Raw genomic sequence first — 27,730 nt, 5'->3', positions numbered from 1 at the left:
TTTACTTTTATTGTAGTACCAGAATATAGAACATAAATATCTGTCTGCAGATATTGTAGGATGAAAATACTCAAAATAGATATAAAGGAAGTTTAAAAATACACGCCTCCCTGTCAAGCGTTTTATTATTATTAGTTTTTTCAGTTATATGTGATTCGTCTAAGAAGTCCTATCAAATACCAATAAGAATTGCCGTATCAGTCCCACCTTTTTAAAAATAAAATCAAAACAAACATCCATATATTTTTCATGCACAGATTAGGTAGTGTACGGATGATGAATTCCCCTGCCTTCCCCTTGCTCAGTACACTGAATTGTACACATAATTCCAATATGCCGTGCCAGCAAACATATTGCCATACACACCTATCCCACGATAGGCATCAATTCGTCTTGGTCATGATATACTAACATCCAGATCTTCCCTTTTCTAATCATGTTTAGGATAGGCATGACACCTGCTGAAACCCTGGTTACAGAACACTGTATGTTTCTGAATACGTCACAAGTACTTAATGATGTATCAATTCAATAGAGGAGGAGATAGGAGCGATAGTTACATTTACTGATTTACAGTGGTCCATTCACATAATTTCCACAGCTATTTGGCCCTTTACGCCAGGTAGAATCTCTTTCGGCGGATGATCGAGTCTGGTTGTTCTCTTGTATTTACATTTTATAATAGCTTTCTGTATTTCATTGCGAGTGTTTGACTTTGTAAATAAAAGAGAATATTTTCGTCAAAATATGAATACACGGCACGATTAAATGAGGGTTATCTTATACAGCAATATATATATAGAAAGCGGAAATCGCCAACATATTTGAGACATTTGACCTAATACAAGTAAATTGAAGAGTCAATTAAAGAGTTCATGAAATAATGTTTCGAGGTTAGAGACTGGTAAAACCAGAAACGTTAATGTTGTTTAATCCTCATAAAAATAATGCTCAAATCGTATCAACGTTTGAAATTAACATTGCAAATGGACACAAGCCAGTGATTCAGGAAATGTGAAGCAGTTGGTGTGGTATGTATTTGAAGTTGCAGCTATGTAAATTATGTACAGAAAAAACGATTATCTGATTAGTTTACTTCTGATACATTCAGAAGTTACTGCGGAGTATGACTGGCAAGAACAGTGCCGCAAGAACCAGAGACAGCACTCTCCCATTCGACTCAGCACTACTGCAGACAGTGGGTGTTTCCGTTGTCATGGGAACGTAGTTCTCCAGCCAATCGTCGACAATTTCCTCCAAGACATTCAGAGGCATCCTCCCGTTCTCAAGAATTACAGCGTGAAAATCCCGGACGTTAAACTGATTCCCTGGAAACATATATTTTTGTATTTTAAACATTTGTTGTTCAAATTATTTAAATATTTAACCAATATTGAGTGGGTGCAGCTTGAGTAACCCAAGGAATACAATTATCTGTGAGAAATACACATGCATTGGTAAAGGCTATAGGTGGCACAGCGTAGATGTGATGCCACGGTTCACTTGCAATTGTCACTTCCTGTCTGGTTCCTGGCTTAGTGTGCGCTGCGACAGGTGTGACACGCAGAGAGACACGCTCATGTATTCTACCTTAAACCACACAAAGTACAGTAGGTCAGGGTTTGTCTAGTTTCATTTTGTGTCGATGAGCCCCATTGTCATGATCGATTCTCTTTGATCGGCCATGTATGCACACAATCAGGCAGTAGGCGCTTCTACGTTTAATTTAATAAGACCTAAACATTAAATTGCATATGAAACGTGTATGTAATTCAGGATATCTCTATTTATGTACACAAATGCTTGGCGTACACAACTGTGTTTTAATGAATGAACCAACTTGATGAGTTATCCATTCTTGTGTACGTTTGATGAAACGTATGAATTTACCAACTTTATAGGATATCCATTATTGTGTACGTTTGTGATCAAACTTATGAATGAATCACATGTAGAACTGGAAAGGTAAAAGTTCGGGTATCAAACAAACAAATTCCATGCACAAGTTAACAAGTTTGTTTTAATATCTGTTGAAGTAGTACCGAGTGTGTAATAAGAGAATGACTACGAGGAATTTTAGATGACATGATACGAGTGAAATTACCCTTTACACATAGTACACGCTAAATTCAAGAGGGACATATTATCCGTAATACCAAATGTGTGCAGAACACACCTTTTCATTTACGTTATTTTACGAGGTCTATGAGCAAATAGTCCTCTAAATATTTGCAGCAACTAAACACTTTGTGATGACATATAACACAAATATCACCTATACTGTCCTTGTACCAGTGAAAAAACTGGTCGTAATAATGGAAATTACTCAGCTCAAAAAGTCGTATAAAACTGTATTCAAGATTCTCAACAAACTCCTCCTACCAAGTCTTTGCTCTGCCCGTTTCCTCAGCTCCAGGATCTTCAGTTCGCCTATCTTGTAGGTGAGGGCCTGCCCTGGCCAGGTGATGTAGCGGTCAATCTCAGTCGCAGCTGTAGCGTAGGTGAAGGCTGTGTAGTTGAGGACATACTGAATGGCCTGTTCTCTGTCCCAGCTGTAACACACACTCTTTCTCACAGTGGACAGTGGTAATATTACAACCGTCCTAATGGTTAAACAAATTTGTTCTCTGTCCCAGCTGTAACACACACTCTTTCTCACAGTGGACAGTGGTAATATTACAACCGTCCTAATGGTTAAACAAATTTGTTCTCTGTCCCAGCTGTAACACACACTCTTTCTCACAGTGGACAGTGGTAATATTACAACCGCCCTAATGGTTAAACAAATTTGTTTTCTGTCCCAGATGTAAATCACACTCTTTCACAGTGGACAGTGGTAATATTACAACCGTCCTAATGGCTTAAACATATCTGTTCTCTGTCCCAGCTGTAAATCACACTCTTTTACAGTGGACAGTGGTAGTGTTACAACCGTCCTAATGACTTAACACAATCTGTTCTCTGTCCCAGCTGTAAATCACACTCTTTCACAGTGGACAGTGGTAGTATTACAACCGTCCTAATGGCTTAACACAATCTGTTCTCTGTCCCAGCTGTAAATCACACTCTTTCACAGCGGATAGTTGTAGTATTACAACCGTCCTAATGGCTTTAACCTATTCTTTCAATATGAAATAGGTCACAGCGCAAAGGTCACAAAGTTATGCAACGAAGGTTGCAGAAAGTAGTTGAATGTGGCGTTAAACTACAAACAAATTCATGTTAATTTAATCTGAGACGCTCTTTGTTGACATCCTATTGATGGAATGTCAGTAAGAATGGAATCAGGAAGTAAGCGGCTTCAGTTGGCTTTTGGCAATATTCAAGCTGTATCAAGGTCGGGCACGCCATGAATGGGCCTCAGACACATTTGGCCCTACTGGGGAATCGGAGGTGGGTTTTCGGCGTGAACACAAGCTTTAACCACAAAGTTATAATCACCCCGCCGCACTCTGCTAAATACTGATGGCGTATGACTATCTTGTGAAATACAACTAAAAACACAAAATACTTATATCACTGATAGTAAAATCGCCGATGGAACTTTTGAAAAGATAAATCTTTCTTGTTTAAAACTAAACCTCAAACCACACGTTGTGCACGTACTTGAAATAATGCATCCCAGTGTCCACAACCAGTCGGCATGCGCGGAATATCTCCGAGCTGTATCGACCCATTCTACAACAAAACAGTGTTTTCTTGGAAATAGAATACATTCCGTTTGTACAAAACACTAAAAATACATAAAATCAGTCCCAGATTTTCTGAGACAATTATGGGCAATATGAACCCGAAAATGTCGAAAACACATTTTCCACAGGTTTTACAACGACTGTAAAATGCCATGGGGCATGCAGGATGTCCTGAAAATAATGTCTTGTCCCCATTTCGGAGAAAAACCGTGCATGTCTGAGAACCACAATTTTGGAGAGGTTACAGAAGTGTCTTTGTTTCTGTGCGCATTTCATAGGAAGTTATGATACAGCGTATGCAGATATAAAGCAGCTGTTGTCACCAGGAGACATGCTTGGAATGGATACACCGATAAGGGAACCAAAACGACATTACACAATGATGACTTGATATTGTTAGTTGGTGTCGCGAAAGGATACACATGAATTTGGATGAAACACTTAAGTCAATGCATGTCTTGAATGTAAATTTCTTGCAGATGAATACATTGAAGGAGATTTTGTTAATATTTATGTAGGCTTGGAAATGTGTTTTCAGGGTCATTAACTTACAGTTCCATGTCGTCTTTGTAGAGCCCCACTTTTTCCCCGAGGCCTTCAGCATACAACGCCCATCCCTGGAACATGATCAAACCTCGTGTAATCATTAATTGGTTTTCTTTCAAAAACCTCGAATTCCAATTTTCTGAAACTGTAAAATAACCGTCCGTGACTATTGTCACATCAATGTTGTCTTGTAGTTTTGTTGTGTAAAATAAAAGATACGTGAACTCCTACATATATGAAGCCAAAATGCAATCGATATTTATTGGAATACAATTACCCAACTATAATGTTAAACATAATATTTTCAGGGAGGTAGTGGCTACGAATGAAGTTATATCGTGACTTATTATTTTGTTGAAAATAACTTTTCGTAGACAAACATAATTTACCCAGTTTTCTAAACAAGAATGATGCTTTCTCAGCAATGTTAACGTAACTAACTTGGGACTGTGACTCTAAGCATTAGCAAGCTACTGACTGCTACAATAGTGGCATCATAGGCCCGACTGTAGGGTATAGTAGGACTGTAGGGTATGGGACACGCACCTCACTGAAGGATGCGTGGGAAGGAAATCCAACTGGATTGTCCAAGTACATGTCGTATACGATGTTCTGACGGAAACTTGGCATGTTCGAGGTTAGAGAATAGCTGATCTGAGGTAAAAAAAAATAAAATTATTAATTCAATGTTTTATCAAATAAATTACATAATGTGACCTAGTGCGTACTGTTCCGTGAGCATCAGCTTTAAACAATTGGTGATATGAAAATATATAGGTATCTCGATAACATTACTGCTACCAATACATACATACCAACGTACATGGGAAACAATTTCTTGACATGAATCCAATATTGTTCAATTTGATCTGTATTGTTCAATATGATCGTTGGCTGAAAGGTATGTAGGCAAACTCATCTCACTCCGCCGCTTGACGTACAGCTAGTGAGTCCAGTAACGTTTAGTTCTTCCTACCCACGTATGGTATTTACAATGTAATGTAAATGAGTTGAGCCTTTTTCTGTCCAATAGGTACTTGACATTTGGCACTGATGCAACAGTCTCCATGGTGATATTATACATTTAATGCTACCATTTACCATTATGGGTAAAGTATAACACATGCCCATATTTCGTTTTAGAACCAATTCTACAATCATAAGAAATGTATGTTAAAAGGCCAATGAACACATCCGACTATATCACAAACACATGCAAATGGTAGTCAATTGTTCAGCTGGAAAAGATATGGGAACAGGCCATTTTTGTCACCGATGCGTCAAATTTGGAAATGTCCTCCACATGTCTACCTTAAAACGTTTTGAAAGCATGCGTATGCCCTTGGATATTGAAACCCTGATCAAATATCATTTGAGCAAGCGTCGATTGACGATCTTAGAGATTTTTGTAGGAAGAGCATGCTAGATTGACAAAGAGGAAACATATTCATGTGAGACGGGTATCTGGAATCGTACGGGTACGACAGTTGAAGGGACTATTTGACCATTTTTGAACGATATCAGATCATCGATATGTACTCAACAACAAAAGTTCCTGTGACACGAATATTTTAGTGTATTTTTCAAACAAGTAAAGTTTGATTTTCAATATTGTAGTACATGTATGGAATCAAGTCACAAAAACGAAACTGCTACAGAAAAGCATGCATTCCATGCAAAAGTTTTCTTTTATGCAAGCCCCATGCATTTCACTACCCAAGAATGGGTACAAAAACATGTGCGTTAACGGGATTCCATTTGCATTGTTTAGCATCGTGCTGACAACAACCATTTAGAAAAAAACAGCAAAATTACGCAATTATTCAACATTACGAAATGCCACGCCTGTCCGAAAATGAGCGTCTGCGAGGCATTGGTATGCTTGAAGTTGCAAGACAATTTAACGTCCACAGAAACACCATTTGGTGTTTATGGCAACGCTGGCAACAGACGAATGCAATCAGAGACCATTCTCGGAGTGGCAGGTCACGCGTTACCTATAAGCGACAAGACAACTGGATTCGAACAACACACCTACAAAATTCGATTCCAGCCAGCAACAGTGACTGCAAGAAGCATCCCTGCCCTTCGACGAATATCTTCACAAACAGTATGTCGTCGCCTCAGATGTGCAGGGATTGTCGCCAGAAGACCCGCCAGACGTCCCGTTTTGACAGGAAACCACCGTCAAGCACGTCTACAGTGGTGCAGACAGCGTCTACCCTGGACGGCCATGCAGTTGGGATAAGTTCTATTCGCTGACGAGTCTCGTTTTCACCTCAGCCACAGCGATGGCCGGATTCGAGTGTACCGACGCCGAGGTGAACGTTACGCCAATCATTGTGTCATGGAAGAAGATCAGTTCGGGGGCGGCAGCGTTATATTATGGGGTGGGATTACAGCAAGACAGAGGACCCGTTTAATAGTGGTAGAGGGAAATCTCAATGAACAGCGCTACCGCGACGAGATCATCGGCCCTGTTGTTCTACCGTTTTTGCGTCGTCATGGCTCAGACATTACCTTTCAACATGACAACGCCCGGCCTCATATTGCTCGACTTGTTCAGGATTCTCTTTAACACAACAACGTGAATGTCATTCCCGGGCAGGTTTGCTCCCCTGATCTCTCACCAATCGAGCACATGTGGGATGAGATGGATCGGCGCCTTCGACGTCAACCACGTGTTCCACATACACTCCAGGAACTTCGAAACATTCTGACTCTTATGGCTGCTGATCAAACAGATCAGCAAGGAGGTGAGCACAATCGATGTTCATGGATGTGCCTACTTCTTGTCTATGGACCGCCTCCGTGGTCTAGTGGTAGAGCATCCGCCCGGAGAGCGGAAGCTCCGGGGTTCGATCCCCGGCCGCGTCATACAAAAAGACGTTAAAAGATGGTACATGTTGTTACCCTGTCTGGGCGCTCGGCATTAAGGGGATAAAATAAGGACTGGCCGGCTCGGAGTCAGTATACTGTGTCTGAGTTGGATATTCATGTTAAACAGCGACATTGTATCTCAGTGTGCTAGCACTATAACTCGGCATCAATCTGGACAAGTACAAGCAGCCACACAAACACACACACATACATGCACGTCGTTATATAAGTGCAATAATCTTGGACGCGACGTTAAACCTCATTTCACCTCACCTCTTGTCTAAAAAATGTGTCCTTCTCCAAACCTTCACAGAAATCTATGAGGAAGTCCATCATTTCACGGAATGTTTTCTCGGTAAACTTCAGATGAAATTAGCTTTCGTATTTGACCAATTGTCCTAACCTTAGAAGGTGTCACTTTATCATCACATTTAGTATCATATGCCCCGTGGATACTGCCGTGTAGGATAGTGTTCAAAGTTGAAAAATCAAATCAACATATTTAAACTTGGTTCTCCTCTGAAAACGCTCAAGCAAATCGGGGGCACGGGTGGCCCAGTTGTCTAAGGCGCCGCGATTCGCTGTGCAGAGTTGCGTCCCTTTGGGCACGCCAGAAACCTATGATTGTGGGTTCGAATCCCGGTTCGCCCCAATTATGTTTCTAGGTTTGTCAGCACCATACCCGTGCTCGTGGGTTTCACCGAAGTGGTTAACGTCTGAGACCTGCATCACTTCGGGCTTTCCTCCCACATTAAGCTGGCACGCCGTGATATAACTGGAATAATGTTAAAAGCGGCGTTAAACCCAACTCACTCATTCACTCAAGCAAATCATTTGATGTTTTGACACTCCACATGGTATTAACTCACTGATCTCAAATACTTTCTGCGATTATAAATATTGTCCTTTCATGATTGTATTGATGATTTTGGTTAGATTTTGATACAGGGGTTTTGTGGTATATTTGCTGGACCCAGCAATATATCCCACTTTGTACGGATTTTAGCGGAGCTTTGGGATCCAATAAAAAGGAATGGGTATGTCTTAAGGTTCAAGATGATCGGTTGGGGCAGTTTTCTTCCTTGGTTAATATTATAACAAACTGGTCTCTCTGTGACATTACTTGTCATGTCACTTTCCTGTTTGGAGGTTAATGACACAATACAGTCTCTTGTTTATGTATTCACAATATGAAGATCATTCTTAATTTGGCTGCTCAATGTATTTACGGTCTGTCAATATTCTTGTCCACCATTTCAATCCATCTGCAATATGGTTAACAAACGTATACAGAGGTGTCCCAGCGTTTGAATAAGTTTTACGTGTGCATTTTGGCAGATGTGTGTCAGCTTATTGAGATGCCATTAATTGTAAATGTTGGCAGTGGTGTTTAGCAGTTGATAGACCATTACCTGTAAATGATGACCGGGGCTTGCTTCATGCAATGTTAGTGCCATCAAGCCGAATTTTGGTCTGTAAGATCATACAAAAATAGCACGAGATCCTGACGACAAAACTGCAATATAACATGATTAAGAGAGGAATTGAGAGAGATCAAGGAAAACGTACAACTTACAACCAAATATGTAGAATAAAAAAGAAGAAACTACAATGTCTACAAAATCCAGACTAACCATGTATTCATTAAGCCGCGAATTTAACATGTTGCTATTTCAGTTATATTATACCATAATAATGAGTGTTAGACAGATCACACCCTGTCTGCAATGATGTATAAACAGGTCATATCTTACATATCTCCAGGTCTCAGAACATTTGCCGTAAAAGTTCCTGGTGTACGGCCGTCCGCAGTCCCCGTAGAATACGAGCCTTGTGGCCCATCATTCGGCCTAGCCACCACGCTGAAATGTATCAAATTGATTGAAGTAATATATCATTTTTGAATATTAAACGACCTTTTCCGACTTCTGAACTCTTCTCTACTTGTTTTACGCAGCAGTCAGCAATATCCACGCAACATCATGGCTCTGTCATGTGGAACAAGGTCTGGGGTGAGAGAGAGTCCGAGGTAGGTAGCCGGACACTATCCCATTGGCGAGAAAGTGTCCACCCCGAGTAATAGAGTGTGAATAAATGTCCTGGCGTAAGAGTCTGTCAAATAAACCCTCCTCCTCCCTGTATTCAATATATCTGGGTCGCCAAGTGAATGTGACACCACATCGGGTTTTCAGAATATATTCCATAAATGTCCATAACTGAATATCTGGCACCTCATCTGACCCCTGCGGGGTTCTCTGTGAATATCCAGGACACATACATGCTGATATGTTCTTCCTGTTCTACAACCTTGGGGCGGTGGGTAGCCTTGTGGTGAAAGTGTTCGGACGTTCCACCGAAGGTCCAGGTTCGATTTCACACATGGTTACAATGTGTGAAGCCCATTTCTGATGACCTCGGCTTGATCTGGCTGGAATATTGCTCAAAGCGGCCTAAAACCCAGCTCATTCACTAACTCCCTACCGACAACCTCTACTCACATAATGGGAAGGCCTGGCAAGTCTTTGAAAAGTTTGGTGAGGGTAGGATCGACATCTCTGATGATCTGCCTGTAGGCCTCCAGTAGTTCTTCCTTAAACGAAGGCATGGTTTGTAGGATTGCAGATGAATTTCCCTATATTGGTTATTCATTCATTGAGACACATATCAAGGGCAGTCTGTGCCACATTGTGTTATCGCGTCGAAGGCGTCTACTCATTACACCAGTCTTCAACCACAGCGTAAATGAACCGACGTCTTGTGATATTATACCTTGTCCAGTTATGTATAAGGGAAGACGCGATATTATATTGTAATCTCCAAATAGTATCTCGTGTCCCCGGATGGAATAGCATTATCGTTTTCATCGTCTTCCTTACGCGGTTCCGCAAATTACATTTGTAATGTTAGTACATGTCACGGGAAACGATGGGAATCTGGCCCCTGTGTTATATGAGACATGTGGAAACATGGAAACTAAATATCGTCTGATACCTGTGGCATAAAATATAAGCGTCTTCTTACACATTTTATAAATAACATAATTGTTTTACCCCTGTGTTGTAGAAATATTGGGACTGATTCATGACGACAGTGAAGTATTCCCTGATGGAGAGGTTGTAGCCCTGTTTGGTTATTATCTGGAAGAAGAACAATACTACATCAAACGAAATTCTTGACACATGTATGTCTAATCACAAACTTGTGATAATATGTAAATACAGTTACAACAGTTCAGGGGATACAGTGTGTCATAAATGGTAAATCAGAGGTGATGCACATTGTGACCTGTTTTGGGCAACGTTGTGACAATCGACCAAATACATTTTGTAAAATTGAGTGACACCTCCTAAATCTAGCTGTTGCAATGGCTTTGCGTTACGTATCAAACTTGTGTCTTCAAACACTCATTTACCAGTAATAATAGATTTCCAAGAATATACTTGACAAAAATAATTATGCTTCAGGCCGTTGAAATCAAAACAAATGGTCTGCCACAAAATACATTGATGCAATTTTTATGCCTCATTCCGTTGAAATAAAAACAAATGGTCTGCCACAAAAATACATAAAGTTAAGGCTCATATCTGGTTTCGCATCAGTAACTAAAGAACTATCTAGTCATCCAAATTCCCGGAACAGTTACCCCAAACATGACGATTTACCCTCCCCATGAAGATTTACCTCCTCCATCAACATTTGCCTCCTCCGTCAAGATTTACCTCCTCCATGTAATTTTATCCCTCCATGAAGATTTACCTCATCCATGAAGATTAACCCCATCCATGATGATTTACCTCCTCTATCAAGATTTACCTCCTCCATCAAGATTTATCTCCTCCATGTAAATTTATCCCTCCATCAAGATTTACCTGCTCCATCAAGATTTACCTCTCCATGAAGATTTACCTCCTCCATGATGATTTATCCCTCCATGGAGATTTACCCCTCCATGGAGATTTACCTCCTCCATGATGATTTACCTCCTCAATAAAGATTTACCTCTCCATGAAGATTTACCTCCTCCATGATGATGTACCTCCTCCATTATAATTTACCCCTCTATGAAGAATTACCTCCTCCATCAAGATTTACCTCCTTCATCAAGATTTACCTCCTCCATGATGATTTACCTCCTCCTTGATGATTTACCCCTCCATAGAGATTTACCTCATCCATGATGATATTACTTCCTCCTTGAAGATTTATCTCCTCCATGTAAATTTATTCCTCCATCAAGATTTACCTCCTCCATCAAGATTTACCTCCTCCACGATGATTTTCCCTGCATGATCATTTACCCCTCCACGGTGATTTACTTCCCACATGAAGATTTACCTCCTCCATAGTGATTTGCCTTCTCCATGGTAATTTACCTCTCCATGAAGATGTACTTCCTTCATGATGATTTACCCCTCCATGACGATTTACCTCCTTCATGAAGATTTACCCCTCCATGAAGATTTACTTCCTCGATGAAGATTTACCTCCTCCATAAAGATTTACCTCCTCCATGATGATACGATACGATTTACCTCCTTCATGAACATTTACCTTCTCCATGAAGATTTACCTCCTCCAGGATGATTTACCTCCTTCATGAACATTTACCCCTCCATGAAGAATTACCTCCTCCATCAAGATTTACCTCCTTCATGAAGATTTACCTCCTCCATGATGATTTACCTCCTCCTTGATGATTTACCCTTCCATGGAGATTCACCTTATCCATGATGATATTACTTCCTCCATGAAGATTTACCTCCTCCAGGATCATGTACCTCCTTCATGATGATTTACCCCTCCCTGGAGATTTACCTCCTCCATGATGATTTACCTCCTCCATGACGATTTACCTCCTCCAGGATCATGTACCTCCTTCATGATGATTTACCCCTCCCTGGAGATTTACCTCCTCCATGATGATTTACCTCCTCCATGACGATTTACCCCTCCATTATAATTTACCCCTCCGTGGAGATTTACCTCATCCATGTCGATATTACTTCCTCCATGAAGATTTAACTCCTCAATGAAGATTTACCTCCTCCATGAAGATTTACCTCCTTCATGAAGATTTACCTCCTCCATGATGATGTACCTCCTCCATTATAATTTACCCCTCCATGAAGAATTACCTCCTCCATCAAGATTTACCTCTTTCATGATTTACCTCCTCAATGATGATTTACCTCCTCCTTGATGATTTACCCCTCCATAGAGATTTACCTCATCCATGATTATATTACTTCCTCCTTGAAGATTTACCTCCTCCATGATGATTTCCCCCTCGATAAGATTTACCTCCTTCATGAACATTTACCTCTCCATGAAGGTTTACCTCCTCCAGGATGATATACCTCCTTCATGAAGATTTACCCCTCCATCAAGATTTACCTCCTCCAGGATGATTTACCTCTCCATAAAGATTTACCCTCCATGAAGATTTACCTACTCCATGAAAATGTACCCACCCCATGAAGATTTAAGTCTCAATGCAGATTTACCTTCATCATGAGTTGTTCTATTCTAGCAACCTCCCTCTTCCCCGTCTGATGGACGTCATCTGGGGTGGTGTCCAGTGAGAGGTACGCCTTCATGCACGCCTTGTAGTACTCCCCGCCGTTGTGTAATGAACTGACGCCGATACCAGAACGAGTCGTGTAGTCCTGTTTACATGCATAGTGACAGTTATACATTTAACCGTACATGTATGTACTCTGCCAATGGTATCATATGTATGTAGATAAGTATATATTGTGAATTACATCGCTGTGAAACACTAGACAGTTTCTATTTACTTACATAAACATACAAAAATGTCAGTATAAATGTTTCACTAATGAATTTCGGACTACGCCCTTTCTCATGTGGTACTTTACTGACTTTTCATCAATGCATAATGTCATTTAATGTATATATAGTATAACGATAACATTATTTTTGCAATTTGCAATGAAAAGAGGACAACAAGCCGGAATAGAGCTAGACCTACTTCTAAAAAGAAACCCTTGAATATTACGGCACCCTCAAGTCTCTTAGCTGACACTGGGATGTGTAGGCTGCTAGAGCTGAGAAGGGTATGAGAGTAAAATGGTGGTAAATGTTTTATAGCATATATCCTCGGATACAAACATCCGTCACTGCATTGATAACGTAGTTTCTACCACACTCTAGTGAACTTGTGTACGGTGATATTTGATCCTGTCCCATGTCGTTACGCTATTATTGCCATAAATAGTTGTATACATACATTCGTCAGATACGATTTCAGATCCCTCAAGCTGTCCAGAGCTGATGCAATGGCGGATGTTGCTCTGTCGATGACTGTTTGCCTGTCAGCAGAACAAGAAGAGGTTGTTAACATCACATTCTATGTTTCGGTTTCATCCGCTGCAAATTCCAAGGGCAACCAACTTTATCGTCGAGATACATTCACACACACTCCAAGAGGTCTCACGTTGGTCATTTGAGCTTTATTCTGCCTCGAATCCCAGTACTTGTGGGTCGTTAGTCCACACACAGAGCACTTCAGCTTATTGATGACAGACCACAACACTTGACGTCTATAATGAAACATTGAAGACGAGGTCATTCATTTATCTTTATAGGTCATTGGGCTTTGATGAATTTAGGCCAAATTGTGCCATACAGAAAACACAATCGCATTTAGTTGAATCGAATAATATCGCCCTTCCCCATGGTTTATAGGTGTTCATTTGCTCATCAGATTATATGACGTGTGCTATACCTCTCTGTATCACTAAAGCCGATCGTGTTGTTTTCCACGCTTTTGATGAAGGGTTTGTACAATGGTGACATCTTGTCGTCTGCGATATTGGTAACTTGGTCAAACTGCTCCGGTAGCCGAAACTGAAGCGACACAACATCAATCATATTTCCCTCTGATATCAGACACAATATATTACCATGTGAAGCCCGTATCTAACTTCTAGGGGTGATTATTTCCTCTGTTGTAAAGGTTGGTGAGCTGGCTAAAATCAGAATAGAATCCCACTCGGCTCACCTTCATCCAACAAGTCATATAGAAGAATCTGTATTGGAGCTGATTCGCTAGTTTCTCTAGTTCACATGACTATCGCTTTACACATTACAATCTGGTATAGGTAGTAACCTTATATAATGTCGTTTTATATCGACATAAAAACTTAAATTTTGTTAAACAAATAAACTCTATTTATTTCAAAATCGACCGTTAGTACGAACTATATGTTGTGAGGTATTACAGTGAAATCGTGCAATATAACTTTTCCATTTCTGGAGGAAATATGTGAGTATGAGGCAGGATGAAAGCCGTGCCCTGTGTTCCCTAGTAGCCCAGCACACTGGATACTCCCTGGCTACCCATGCGCCACTACCGCGAAAATGCGATTCTTTTGCCGCAGCTGTCGGGTTGATCTCGCCATTATATTTTGATAAGTAGGTGCTCAGTTCTGACTAGTTGTGTACATGCCCTCTAAACTACAACTATATATGGTATATTTTTACAGTCTACTGTTATGCGTACCATGGATGCATTGTGGTATGTTGTTCCATTTTGCACGGCTTGCTGGAAACTCTCTTTTATCTCAGATATCTGTGTAAACATAACACAACAATTGAAAACAACTGGAATATATTTTTTGTTAAGCAACGGAAAATGAAATTCATTTAAAATTCAATTAATACATATTTATTCTGAAATTAAACAATGCTTTTTAAAAAAATAAATATTTATGAAGACATCTCCTCGACTTTAAGGTTGTGATTCACAATTTGCACGTGCATGTTCATACACAGCGCATAATTTGGATGTTTGCGTGTTTGTTTGTGCATAAAACTCACACACCTGTTTTTCAAATCTATCAGGTGGTCGTTAAAACATACGTTTAAGTGTGTGAATAACGCCTGAGTGATGTCGCAGCGTGCTGACAATCAGCGTCAACACGCGTAGGGTATGCTGCAAACAGGAGCATAACGAAGTTGCCAGACATAAAATAATCTCCTTGGAAACATTATGCCACGGGCTGGTCGTCCAGGTGTGACGTCGATTGGTGCATCTGCGGAATACTAGTATATTGATACCAAACTGCCACATTAACAGCTCGGACTATTCCTGGGTTGAGACCAATTAGTGGTAGAACCGTAGGCAACTCGGTGATTGAGCTCAAGATCCGGTACGGAAGTCAAGAAATATGCCAGGCACCCCTAGCTTGGTGTAGACATCTTCCTTCTCAAGTTCAGAAGACAAGACATGGACAATATATTGTTCACAGATGAGTCCAGGTTTCATATGGGCAGCTCTAATCGTCGTGCGTCCAGGATGTTTTAGCGACGCTTGCGTTACACAATGCCTCATCATTGTTCATTGCAATTTGAATGGCGTACGCTATCTGGACAAGTTCTAGCCTTTGTGCAAATTCAGGAATAATTCCCGCATCACTTGTTGCATGTGTTGTAACACACTTTTTGAGACAGCATAACAATGCAGTACCACCATGGTCTAAGAGTGTCCGTCAAACCTTACTGGCGTTGGAACAACATCCACAACTTCCCCAAGGCTCAATCATCTGGTATCTTCAGTGCACCGCCGCTGCCCCGCATGTATCTGCGCAAAATGGTGTCACATCCGATATGGATATTTTTAATTGAGTTGTTACGCAATCCCTCTTTTAGGGCGTGTCGATCTGTTACCAGGTATGCGTTTCGTCAATGAATGTCTTATAATAAAACATTGAGCAGACGAATGACCAAATAGTATGTTGACCAAATACTAGAATGCATTTTAGAATAAAAATATTTGTGAATATATGGAAATAAGAAAATGATGACTACATACCAGGAGGACAAAAGCTGTCATAAGAAATGTTTCAGTTCAAGTGATAGGAACTGTTCTCACTTTCGCTATATTGCATTCAAATTCACTACCTTCTATTGTAAATATAAAACGTCTTCATCATCCTCCAAAACAGATTTCATTTGCCGCAAAGGGCAATTAGCTGTGAAAAGTCTATGAATGGATCACTGAAAAGCCATGAACACCCTATCCCGAATTTATTATCACAATTTGAAATTCCAGAAAAAAAGCTGGAATAAATTCTTTCGCCTAAGAGTTTACAAAATTATTATTGTTGAGTTACCTGTTGTGGCAGCAAGGTCAATCTGTGAAGGTAGTTCTCCACATCTCCCCTTGTGTTCATTGGGGTGCTTGTCATCCGGGTCACATCCTTCTGAACTCCCTCAAGGAAGTTTACGGGGTTCAAGTTGACGTAACTGAAACAGGAAATCTTGCATCCCCATCTTGTATTCTAGAATATTATCATTACTTAGGCCATCTTAAGGGTAAAATAGATTTATTTACTCTATATTGAATGTCTATTTGATACCGAAAAGCATCCATTGCAACGCGTCTGACTCCATACAGAAATCTGGTGATCTACGATCAGTAACTGAGGTCTTGTGCTGTGCACCGAAGTAGATTTAATTTGCCCTTGTGTACAGGATGAATTTGCAGACAAAATATTATACTATTCATTATAAATTTTACTATGTTAGAATATGTTAAAATGTTAGAATATGCTAGTATCACTTCTGCCATATGAACAAAGATGTGTTTGAATCTAGATATCTAAGGTGTCATGCAACACCAGGGTCTCCAGCAGCAGTACTCAATTCGGATAAACATTTGTTATATTTTTCTCGTTAGGATCTGATTCGTATCAATGTATGTGCGTTTGATCGTTGTAAGGAATTGATACTGTTATGTTGACAATGCATTCGGTGGATAGTGACATAACAATGGTATCTGTGGATATGTCATGTCTAAATTATCATTTCTTTTATACATCTTTTTGTAAGCTCGTTTGTGATGTCGTCAAAGTTATCTAATTTTAAAATTGTGCTTTTTGGGCATCAATTATTTCAATCTTTTACTGAACTTACTTAAACGTTTATATTATGAATATGTAATTGCATATCATTATGAGAGACGGAAAACAATTTACAATTTGCGCTGTTGTGTCATACAAAGTTACTCTTTTGAAGTAACAATAGACTTGAATTTAGAGGGAGAACTCAGCTAGGCGCGTTCCTGGGTATACAACGAGTCAATGTTTGTATGGCTATGTGTTTGTCGGTCGGCTGTAAGACATATGCATAGTGTTGTTTACATAACTCTGCTGAAAGTTTGTTTTCCAAAGACAGGTAATCTAATATCTGTTTAAACTCATCCTTACAGTCAAAGCATGTTGATATAACTATCACATATCCGTTTTCAACTCACAATCGCCACTGATACCCGTCTCGAAAGGCTTCTAGTGTGTAGCGGAGTACTTTGAAGCTGATTTTATCCTGACGGGGAAGCTCCACCTCCGAGATGTTTACCAGGCGCTCGTATAGCCCGTCAACAAAGTCCTACGGCAGACAACGCAAAACAACACAACGTTATGTACACATGACCTAGTTTTGTACTGCAGTTTAGATCTAAACACTGAAGTGAGTCAACATCATCTCCCAAGTATGAAGACAGGTAAAGTATTGTTTAACCTGCTCCATACTCGCATGGGCTGTTAACCGATCCCATTCCAGCGCCCTATAAAAAAAATAATAATGAAATCCAATCATCAATGCAACTTGCTGAAACGAAAACATATGCGGTTCAATATAACGATTCTGTATTTTATATATTTAATACATTTAAATACATCTGCAATATAATAATCCATGTCAGTATGCACCTTAAAATGTTCATATCTGGTGTAGTTGAAGGACTTTAGGCGGTCGTTGAAGGTGTAGACGTTCCGTGATGTCGCTGATCTTGGCCGCTGACTCAGCCGCCATGTTTGGAATTCATCAGCCAAGGAAGCCAACCTTTGACTGCTTGTTTCATCTGAAGCAAAGGAACAATTATCGTGCATTACTATGCATTACTATATTACTATTTAAAAAAATGCAGATCATATACCGATTCTAGACTGTATGTGGCGGCCATAAAATTTCCGAGTCCCGTGATGGGATTCGAACCACGGACCTTCTGATCAGAGGTCGGACGCCTTGTCCACATGACCAAAGAGGTTAACCCCGTCAGCAAGCTGACAAGGTAAGGATGTCATCTGTGGGATGACTCCACGCCCTGCTACATACTCCCCCGTCAACAGAAGGCACGTCCCGGGCCGCATAGTAGGGTACTGAGGCTTATTTTGCTCAAATTTAATATGAACGTGCTCAGCCCCACGTTGGGCGCCAATGTGGCGGCCATAAAATTTCCGAGTCCCGTGATGGGATTCGAACCACGGACCTTCTGATCAGAGGTCGGACGCCTTGTCCACATGACCAAAGAGGTTAACCCCGTCAGCAAGCTGACAAGGTAAGGATGTCATCTGTGGGATGACTCCACGCCCTGCTACATGTATACACCTATTGCAATATATATCTAAGATAAAGATATTGCTATGTAGCATGCTTTTTAATGGAAGCAGTCTGACCAATTAGCCACTTTTCCGATTTCGAAACCATCATAATATGACATGACTCTTTGCACTCACACCTTGTATAAGTTCATCATATCAACTCTTGCAGCTGTTTTGTCAGGTCATGAGTGGACGTCAGGGTGAGGTGAGGTGAAATCGGGTTTAACGTCGCGTCCAAGATTATTGCACTTATATAGCGACGTGCATGCACGTGTATGTGTGTGTGTGGCTGCTTGTACTAGTCCGGACTGATGCCGATTTATAGTGCTAGCTCACTGAGATACCATGCCGCAGTTTAACATGAATACCCCACTCAGACACAGTATACTGACTCCGAGCCGACCAGTCCTTGTTTTAGCCCCTTAATGCCGAGCGCCAGACAGGGTAACAACAAGTACAATCTTTTAACGTCTTTTGTATGACGCGGCCCGGGATCGAACCCTGGACCTTCCGCTCTCCGGTCGGACGCTCTACCACAAGACCACTGAGGCGGTCCGACGTCAGGTTGAAGCGTCGCCTGGTCACACAATGGTACGTACCACAACCACGGTCGCCAATTTATTGGTGGTGCTATACACCTATTGCAATATATATCTAAGATAATGATATTGCTATGTAGCATGCTTTTTAATGGAAGCAGTCTGACCAATTAGCCACTTTTCCGATTTCGAAACCATCATAATACGACATGACTCTTTGCACTGACACCTTGTATAAGTTCATCATATCAACTCTTGCAGCTGTTTTGTCAGGTCAGGTCATGAGTGGACGTCAGGGTGAAGCGTCGCCTCGTCACACAATGGTACGTACCACAACCACGGTCGCCAATTCATTGGTGGTGCTGGGTAGTAGTAGGGGTGGTGGTTGTGGTGTTTGGTAATGGTTGTGGTGCTTGGTGATGATGGCTGTGGTGCTTGGTGATGATGGCTGTGGTGCTTGGTGATGATCGTGCTTGTGGTGCTTGGTGATGATGGCTGTGGTGCTTGGTGATGATGGTTGTGGTGCCTGGTGATGATGGTTGTGGTGCTTGGTGATGATGGTTGTGGTGCTTGGTGATGATCGTGCTTGTGGTGCTTGGTGATGATGGTTGTGGTGCTTGGTGATGATGGTTGTGGTGCTTGGTGATGATGGCTGTGGTGCTTGGTGATGATGGTTGTGGTGCTTGGTGATGATGGTTGTGGTGCTTGGTGATGATCGTGCTTGTGGTGCTTGGTGATGATGGTTGTGTTGCTTCGTGGTGGTGGTTCTGGTGCTTGGTGATGATGGTAGTGGTGCTTGGTGATGATGGCCGTGGTGCTTGGTGATGATGGCTGTGGTCCTTGGTGATGGTTTGTTGTGCTTGGTGGTGATGGCTGTGGTCCTTGGTGATGGTAGTGGTGCTTGGTGATGTGGCAGTGGTGCTTGGTGATGGTGGTTGTGGTGCTTGGCGATGATGGTTGTGTTGCTTCGTGGTGGTGGTTCTGGTGCTTGGTGATGATGGTTGTGGTGCTTGGTGATGATGGTAGTCGTGCTTTGCGATGATGGTAGTGGTGCTTGGTGATGATGGTTGTGGTGGTGTCTTTTTGCGGTGCCTGATGGTGCTGCTAGATTGTGGTGTTTGGTGGTGGTGCTTTGTGATGATGTTGATAGTTGTGGTAGTGCAGTTTATGCAGATGGTGCTAAGTGTTTGGTGATTGTTGCGCTTACGGTGCTTGTGGTGGTGATGCTTTGTGGTTCGTGCTTGGTGTCCTTGTACGGCGATGGTCAATCTTTCCGAGATTTATGAGCATTTGTGTGTGTGTGTGTGTGTGTGTGTGTGTGTGTGTGTGTGTGTGTGTGTGTGTGTGTGTGTGTGTGTGTGTGTGTGTGTGTGTGTGTGTGTGTGTGTGTGTGTGTGTGTGTGTGTGTGTGTGACGAGCACCATTTCTGTCACCTGTGATAAGTGCCACCTTAATATTAACTGTTCTCAGATGAAGCATATCGTAATAGTCATACACAAGATGCACAAGGTTTCCATTCACAACAATTAAATTAGTTCATAAAAATGGCGTAAATTATGCAACTATACAAAACAAACAACTACCCCATCAAAAGCCCATTTATGCGTTTTTGCTTTGTAGTGGTTGTAGGGTTTAAGTGCTTTGTGATGACAGGTTGTTGTGGTGGTTGGTGTCGGTTGCCATGTTTATGATGCTTGGTAGTGATGTTGCTTGGTGGTCGTTGTGGTTGGGATGCTTGGTGCTGGTCGTGGTGCTTGGTGGTGGCCGCGGTGATTGGTGGTGATTGGGATGCTTGTAGGGGGTTGTGGCGGTTGGTGGTATTGTCGTTGGTGGTGCCTTGGTGCTTTGTTGTTGTTTATCTTGATAGTGATGGTGGCGATGGCGATGGTGGTGTTCTACGGCGGTCCTAGGTTGTGATGCATTTTGGTGGTACTGGGTTGTGGTGCTTGGTGGTGCTTGGTGGTGCTTGGTGAAGGTGCTGGTTGATGTAGTGCTTTCTGGTGGCGATGCTTGATAGTGGTGGTGGTGGCACTTAGTGAAGGTGCTGGCTAATGTAGTGCTTTCTGGTGGTGATGCTTGATGGTGGCGGTGGTGGCACTTAGTGAAGGTGCTGGCTAATGTAGTGCTCTCTGGTGGTGATGCTTGATGGTGGCGATGGCAGTGCGTGTTGTTGGTGATGGAACTGGTTTGTGGTGCTTTGTTGTGATGTTGGGTTATTGTGCGTGGTGGTGCTTGGCTGTTATGCTAGGTTATGGTGCTTGATGATGGTGGTGGTTTTGATGGTGACGCTTGGTAGTGATTGTGGTGCTTGGTGTTGGCTGTGGTGTTTGTTGCTGGTGATGGGTCGTGGCGCTTGGTGATGATGCTAGGCTGTGGTGCTTGGTTGTTGATGGTTGTGCTTGATGGTTGTGAAGCATGTTGACTTGTGTTGATACCGTTGGCCGTCACAACGAGGAAAGTTTCTGGACTAATTGGTTTTCAAAAATTGATTTGACATGTTCTGTGTTTTATGAAATGCAAAATATTCTGTAATCGGAGAGATACGCAAATCAACATTTCAAAGCTATTTTGATGCCGTTGTGGTGGATCTAGAAGTCCTTAAACATCTGTTAAATTATCAATTATTGAAACTCACTTTGTTCATTCTACACTGATTGTTGGATTAAGTGACATGATGCCTAGTAGACAACCACATAAGTGTTATAAAATGTTAAAGGTGCTTGATGATAATAGTAAAAATAATTGGTTTTCAAATATGAGAAATGCATTTTGTTGAGGCTTTTCATATGTTCGGATTACCCAGGATGTGGCAGATTCACATATATCTATACATCTAATTAACCAGGACTAAAGGATACGTTTTGTCAGCAGTGGCATCAGACTGTTTCCTCATCCCTTCATTTTTACGGCAAAGTGAATTAAATCACTGTAGCAAACTGAAAGTTATTTTACTTTTTTAAACGATAAAAGTTTATTCAAAGGGTATTGTAAATATAGACAATATTAATGTAAATGTATGCCACACATACAAAGACGGAAATAGTGTATCCGGGGGAAAAGGAAATATAAATATATAAAATAGAAATAGTGGAAACACCTCTTATGTATATACTTTCATTTGGCCCTGGCATGCTCATTATATAATTATCATTATTTTATACCTAATAAGTATAATCCAGTACAAGACACTTAAACATTGCCTTGGTTTCCAGATACATGATACATAGTAAAATGTACAAGATAAAAAGACAAAGTCAGTGTGTTTGTAAACACATTACTGACTAAGCCGTCAATACTCAAATGAGTACTTATCAGAGCGTTCCAAGTGCTAATCCCGACCAAACACTAATTGCCACAATAATTAACAATCCACAGTTGACACTGCGCCTTTGTTAGCGTAATAGGGGTCATAATCATTAAATGTGTTCTTGAGATGTGATGATAAAACTTATTTAATGCTTTTTTCGTGTTAAATTTTAACATGAAATACAGATTGTAAACCTCAAGACTATCATCTTAGTTATTATTTGTGTCTGATATCAATGTACTTGTGTGTGAAAACGCGTGTAGATATTCAATAATGGTGGAGAAAGTAGAGAATGTTTCCCGGTTCCTTTATTTTCTACCTCTCAGGGTTCCATCGTGTTAGAAAAGGTATTTTCAGCTGGGTATCTTTAAAGACCACCCGTTAAAGATAATCTATTAAACGATCCAAGCTGTTGCTGTATTTTTAAAATATGTCTTCGTGATGAGAAAATCAAACATGTACATCAAGTGACAAACGTCATCATCAATCTGCAGTGCCCTGTGGGCCTTGATGCCTAAATTCTGGAATAAACGATTGGGTTCCACTGTGTATGTGTCTGTATGTGACTTTGTATTACACAGGGACGTGACTTTATCTCTGAATATGCCTGTATATGTATATATCAACATTTCGCGGAATGTCATTGACGTGACGTAACTGTATATATATCAACATTTCGCGGAATGTCATTGACGTGATGTAACTGAACCTGTATGTGATCCGTGTCAGCATTACAAATACCTTTAGATGAAATAGGGCATCGAACACACGCAGTCTCCAAAATCATCAATCAATTTCCATTTGTGTGTGTAAATATATTAAACTTTTGCAGCTTACAAATAAATCGTCTATCAGGGGGTGATGAAAGTCAGGTGTCTATCACGTTATCAGGTGTACCATCATTGTCTCCATCCGTTTCCTGTATGATAGGAATACTGTTTGTCATACAGCAGCATCACATTTGTAATTACTATGATTGATTTGTAGTCCTTGCTGCAATCACCTGTGCTACCGACTTTGTTGACGTCACATCTAGTCCACATTTAGAGCAGTGATTACATATCAGGTGTTGTACGTCCTGGTGGTATAAATCTAATTGAGTAAAGTGCATTATATCATATTTGACTTACTGACCATTTATATGCACTTTATTTAAACATGTTTAGGTTATTAGGATAATACCCAATGGTATGAATTTTAATCGTAAACATGTTTACGGTTTGGGAATGTTGTGCTTCGGTGGTGTTAGGCACACCAAACGTTGTATTCCGTTTAGGTTTAAAACACATTCCTTATTAAATATATTACTCATGTCTTGTTTCATTCAAGGCCATATGACCCATCTTACAAACAGATATATTATACAATTACATTACACAACACACATGCATCGTGGAATTGGAAAGTGGTTCATTTCCGTTCCACTTTTGGATGACGCTTATAATATCGTGGGATGGGTTGTTTCTTAAGTCTTGGAATGTCAACGGAAACGTGCATCTATATACAGAGGACACACAAACCTTTTGATCACAAGATGTATTATATCCACTTCTACATTTTAACCAGGCCTTTCTCTAATTAGGTACATTACTATTTTGACATACGTTTCAAACTGATGTCCTTATTTCTGAAGGAATTCATCGGACATCTGGTTACGTATATAGACAAGTATTAGGACATGTGGTTACTCGATCAGGGTAGGTGAAGTCCTGTGATATCGTGTGCCGGGATATAAGACGTCGTGTAACATCTGTTAACAGGAAAGGAGAATTCATTGGAAAACTGACAACGACAATATCACGGCGGGGGAAACCAGAAATGGGCTTCACACATGATTAGCCTTTGGCGTGAAGTTCGAACGCTTTAACTACTAGGCTACCCTTCCTACCTGCAACGGGATAGGACATCTGGAATCGGGCTAGGTGAGGTAAAATAGGGTTTAACGTCGGCTCCAAACTTATGTAGCGACGTTATAACGGACAAGGAGAAGTTCTACTTGGAGAGATTATGAGAAGACCTATGACATCCAGTAATGGGTTAAGAGAAGGCCTAGAATATCTGATATATGGACCAACAAGGATCGGTTAGAGTCAGTTTATAATTACCTATTGACAGATTTAAGAGTTCAATTCACGCCATGATACAACTGGAATACTGTTAAAAGCGGCGTTTGGGACTTCTGCTGTTGATAAAAATATGAAATAAAATAAATAAAACATATAATATAACATAATAAATAAATAAATCTGTCGGATAAGGCTAGTTACATATCTTTCAATTAATATCCTCACCGAATACAAGTTTTTAAAGAGATGGGTGACTATCCGGGCTATAGTTGTAGTCTATTGTAAGGTTCCGACTACATCAAAAAACAGTTGTTTATGAATCAGCAGGTGTTTGCGAAGAGGTGCGTCCCACCCAAGGCACTCAACATAAACACATGCAAAGGCAGAAAATGGTACTAGTTAAAATAAGGTATTTGCGCTAACATCTGTTGTGTCACTGCTGTGACAATTCTGAAACTTCTTCCACAAAACGTTTTGAAAGCCTTACCATGGCCTTTAATGCTGTAACCCTGACGAATGAACGTTTGACCCTCCTTGACATCTTCATTACAAGAGCACGCACGATTGGCCCTCAAAAGTTGTTAAATGTAGATACCAAAGGCTGCAGCTGCTGAACTATTTCTCGACAGTAAAAAGCTGAAGTAATCCACCTTGTCATACAGCCTTGTGATATTGTTTGACAACCCGATCTCTTAATGCCTAGATCTTAATATGGTCACTTATATTTCTAGCGCAGATGGGTAAATCTGATAAATAGAATTTAATACTAGTATTTGACAGTTATTGAACGATACAAGATCATCGATATACCCGAAGCTTAAGGTAAACTTCTTGGCCCCATCCTTGTGTTTGACACGTTTGACCCATTTTAACGCAAATCGAGAAAGAAAGTTCAAAACATACATCATTCTTCATCCAGACGATGAGTGAAGTGGGCTTGATTCAAACGCCACCATGTACAAAATGTTAGTCGCGTCATCGGTTCATCACTTACTTGCAGTTGTACTCTGGACAGTCGTTTTTGTAAATGAATAAACTTCACTTACAAACACCTTGTGTAAACTCCTCATTAAGGAGCAGCAAAACGCACACGCCCCAAAGCAGCATTCTGAAACAAACATAATCATTTCAACATTAACATGACCAATGCAGAATATATAACTTGTAAAGTGATATACGTTTATAAAACGACGCACATATAACAGATAAGCAAGAAAATAATGTATGAGATCATTCCCGTCTGGCCATGGCGTTGGTGGCTTTATCTATATCAGAAATATGCTCACTGTAAACTGTATATGTCACTGGTGATAACGTGTGCTGTTTTATATGAAATATTTTATAGCCAAGGTAAATATTTGTTGTCGTATATGCCAGAATTACGAGAAGGTCGCATCACATACATTTCCAGTCAGCCATTACAAATGACACAAGTGACTAAGGCATTCTGAAGCGTAACCGACATAACGTGGTGCCGACATGCAGGGTCAGGCACTGCATGTACCACGCATAGCCCAGGTTGTTGCCGGTCAGAAGATTAATACAATACAGCTGTTGAGTTTATGTACAAGGGTCATTCAAGGTGACCAGTACAGTTTCATATACCGTACAATTTAACCAAAGTAAGATACTGCAGTATCATCCTAAAGTACCACTGTGTCACGGTTCAAAAGCCATCTATATATTTACCCAGACACAAAGTTTGTCTGATGTGAGAAAGTAAACAGCTGCACCGCGAGGAAAATGAAAACCCTATCTGATGAATGCAATGCCACTACGAAATTGGTGAGAGTTAAGTGTTGATGAGACTGTGAGTAGGGATACTATTCTTGTAATATATACTTTTAACTGTTTGATTGGCGTTGTAGAAGTTGGCGAGTAAATAAGAAACATACAACTTTATGGCTACCAACTTCTAGTTTATAACAGTGTAAGATTATACATCGAGACGTTGCTAAATACAATAAACCAGAAGTTGTTACCAATAAAGTTGTACGTTTTCTTATTCATTTACTTTTGTACTAATAATGCACCCATCCATACGGCTATCCTTACACATGCGCATACAGTGTACGTACGCATAGACACACAAGGAAATATGCTTAAATATTCAACATTCTAATACTTAGTTTAATCCTGGAGGAGATAAAAGGTTTATATGTGCAAACTGAATCATCGACAGGACGTCACTCGTTCACGTCATCTCTAGAGTTTGATACGTGTTATAATTCATATGTGCCTATACTTGAACGAATGTTGGAATAAGTAAGTGAGTATGGTTTTACGCCGGTTTTGCAATATTCAAGCAACATTACACAAAGTTGAAGTTCATACATTGCACCCAAATGGGAAACAAACCCGGGCTGAACGCTTTCCCTCCGGGCATATGGCGTGATATACACTGAGATCGGTTGACAGCTTATCATGTCCGATACATTCAAATATACATATGACATTTACTGAGAATCTGTATCATGGAAAAGATGAAAATCTACCTATCAAAAAGAGAAGCATATTTCATTTTTTCTTTATAATAACAATACAAATTACGGAATGGAATATCTAACATTAACCATTAAAAAGACCAGAGGCAGCTTACTTGTCAACAGTTAGTCTTTCAGCACGAGAGAGAAGGTTGTGTACAGCCTGTCCTGGATGCAGCTAATCTCCTATGTAAGCAGGATACATAAACTCTAACGTGACACCAAGCTGAAACAGCGTACCCTTGCAAACTGGGCTTTCGGGGTTTAGCATGCACAGTCACACATCACGACCACGACGGTCAGTACACCAATACGTTCATTCCCGAGGAGTATCTTATTCATTGTTAAAGTCTGACATCAGGTAAAACAAAATGTTATTTTTTGTCAAAAATCATCGATGATCTAAGCATGAAACTCAGGGGGGGTTTGTTATGTGCTATCGAGCACTGTATCTCCCTGAGTTGCTTCCATGAGCCACATATAGCCTCACTGATTTCAAAGTCAAGTTATTCAACATCCAAAGGCTCTACATTGGCAATACTTCAAATGATGCACTTCCCAATAACTCACATAGCCTTTGTTCCTATCATTATAAAAAGTGCTAACACCACTAAAATATTTCTTGTTAATTCACACCCAACATGGGAATGCCTCCGCTGTACATACATAGTGATTGCTTATATACCCTTCCAACTCGTCACGTTTTGAAAGTTTTAATCTACATGCATCGCAAAATGGCGGAAAATCGTTTGTTGCTTACAAGTGAATAAATTAATTACGATGAACAAATTTCTAGTAACCGAGTATCGTCA

General features: G+C 40.6%; 1 protein-coding gene across 4 annotated transcripts; it reads right to left on the bottom strand.

Annotated features, from left to right (window-relative positions):
* LOC124126558 lies at positions 1 to 27,160 on the bottom strand. 4 transcript variants are annotated; one of them, XM_048390929.1, is made up of 18 exons: positions 27,035 to 27,160; positions 25,430 to 25,543; positions 17,852 to 18,003; positions 17,398 to 17,528; positions 16,256 to 16,388; positions 14,644 to 14,712; positions 13,867 to 13,988; positions 13,369 to 13,450; positions 12,623 to 12,784; positions 10,169 to 10,255; positions 9,617 to 9,708; positions 8,873 to 8,980; positions 8,531 to 8,591; positions 4,785 to 4,892; positions 4,245 to 4,309; positions 3,607 to 3,678; positions 2,383 to 2,552; positions 1 to 1,328 (listed from the first exon to the last, which is right to left on the bottom strand). In XM_048390929.1, exons 2-18 carry the CDS (start codon positions 25,503 to 25,505, stop codon positions 1,108 to 1,110), a joined length of 1,911 nt encoding a protein of 636 aa, XP_048246886.1. In that variant the 5' UTR covers positions 25,506 to 25,543; positions 27,035 to 27,160; the 3' UTR covers positions 1 to 1,107. The 4 variants fall into 4 exon arrangements, with proteins under 4 accessions (XP_048246886.1, XP_048246887.1, XP_048246888.1 ...); XM_048390930.1 differs by having other exon boundaries at positions 25,482 to 25,543; XM_048390931.1 differs by lacking the exon at positions 14,644 to 14,712.
* Positions 27,161 to 27,730: the final 570 nt, after the last annotated feature.

The sequence above is a fragment of the Haliotis rufescens genome, unplaced genomic scaffold (assembly GCF_023055435.1).
Source record: "Haliotis rufescens isolate VD_foot unplaced genomic scaffold, xgHalRufe1.0.p SCAF_9, whole genome shotgun sequence".
Lineage (NCBI taxonomy): Eukaryota > Metazoa > Mollusca > Gastropoda > Lepetellida > Haliotidae > Haliotis > Haliotis rufescens.
The sequence above is the reverse complement of the archived record's forward strand: the minus strand, read 5'-3'. Positions and strand labels throughout refer to the sequence as shown.

What these genes read in the sequence shown, in the direction of transcription:
- LOC124126558 (XM_048390929.1), bottom strand. Translation starts at nt 25,505, where the DNA reads ATGAGGAGTTTACACAAGGTGTTTGTAAGTGAAGTTTATTCATTTACA. An exon ending in TGACCTTGCTGCCACAACAG is followed by an intron (nt 14,713 to 16,255) that starts GTAACTCAACAA and finishes ATGTTTACACAG; the next exon opens with ATATCTGAGATAAAAGAGAG. An exon ending in AATATTTCTACAACACAGGG is followed by an intron (nt 9,709 to 10,168) that starts GTAAAACAATTA and finishes CCTTCGTTTAAG; the next exon opens with GAAGAACTACTGGAGGCCTA.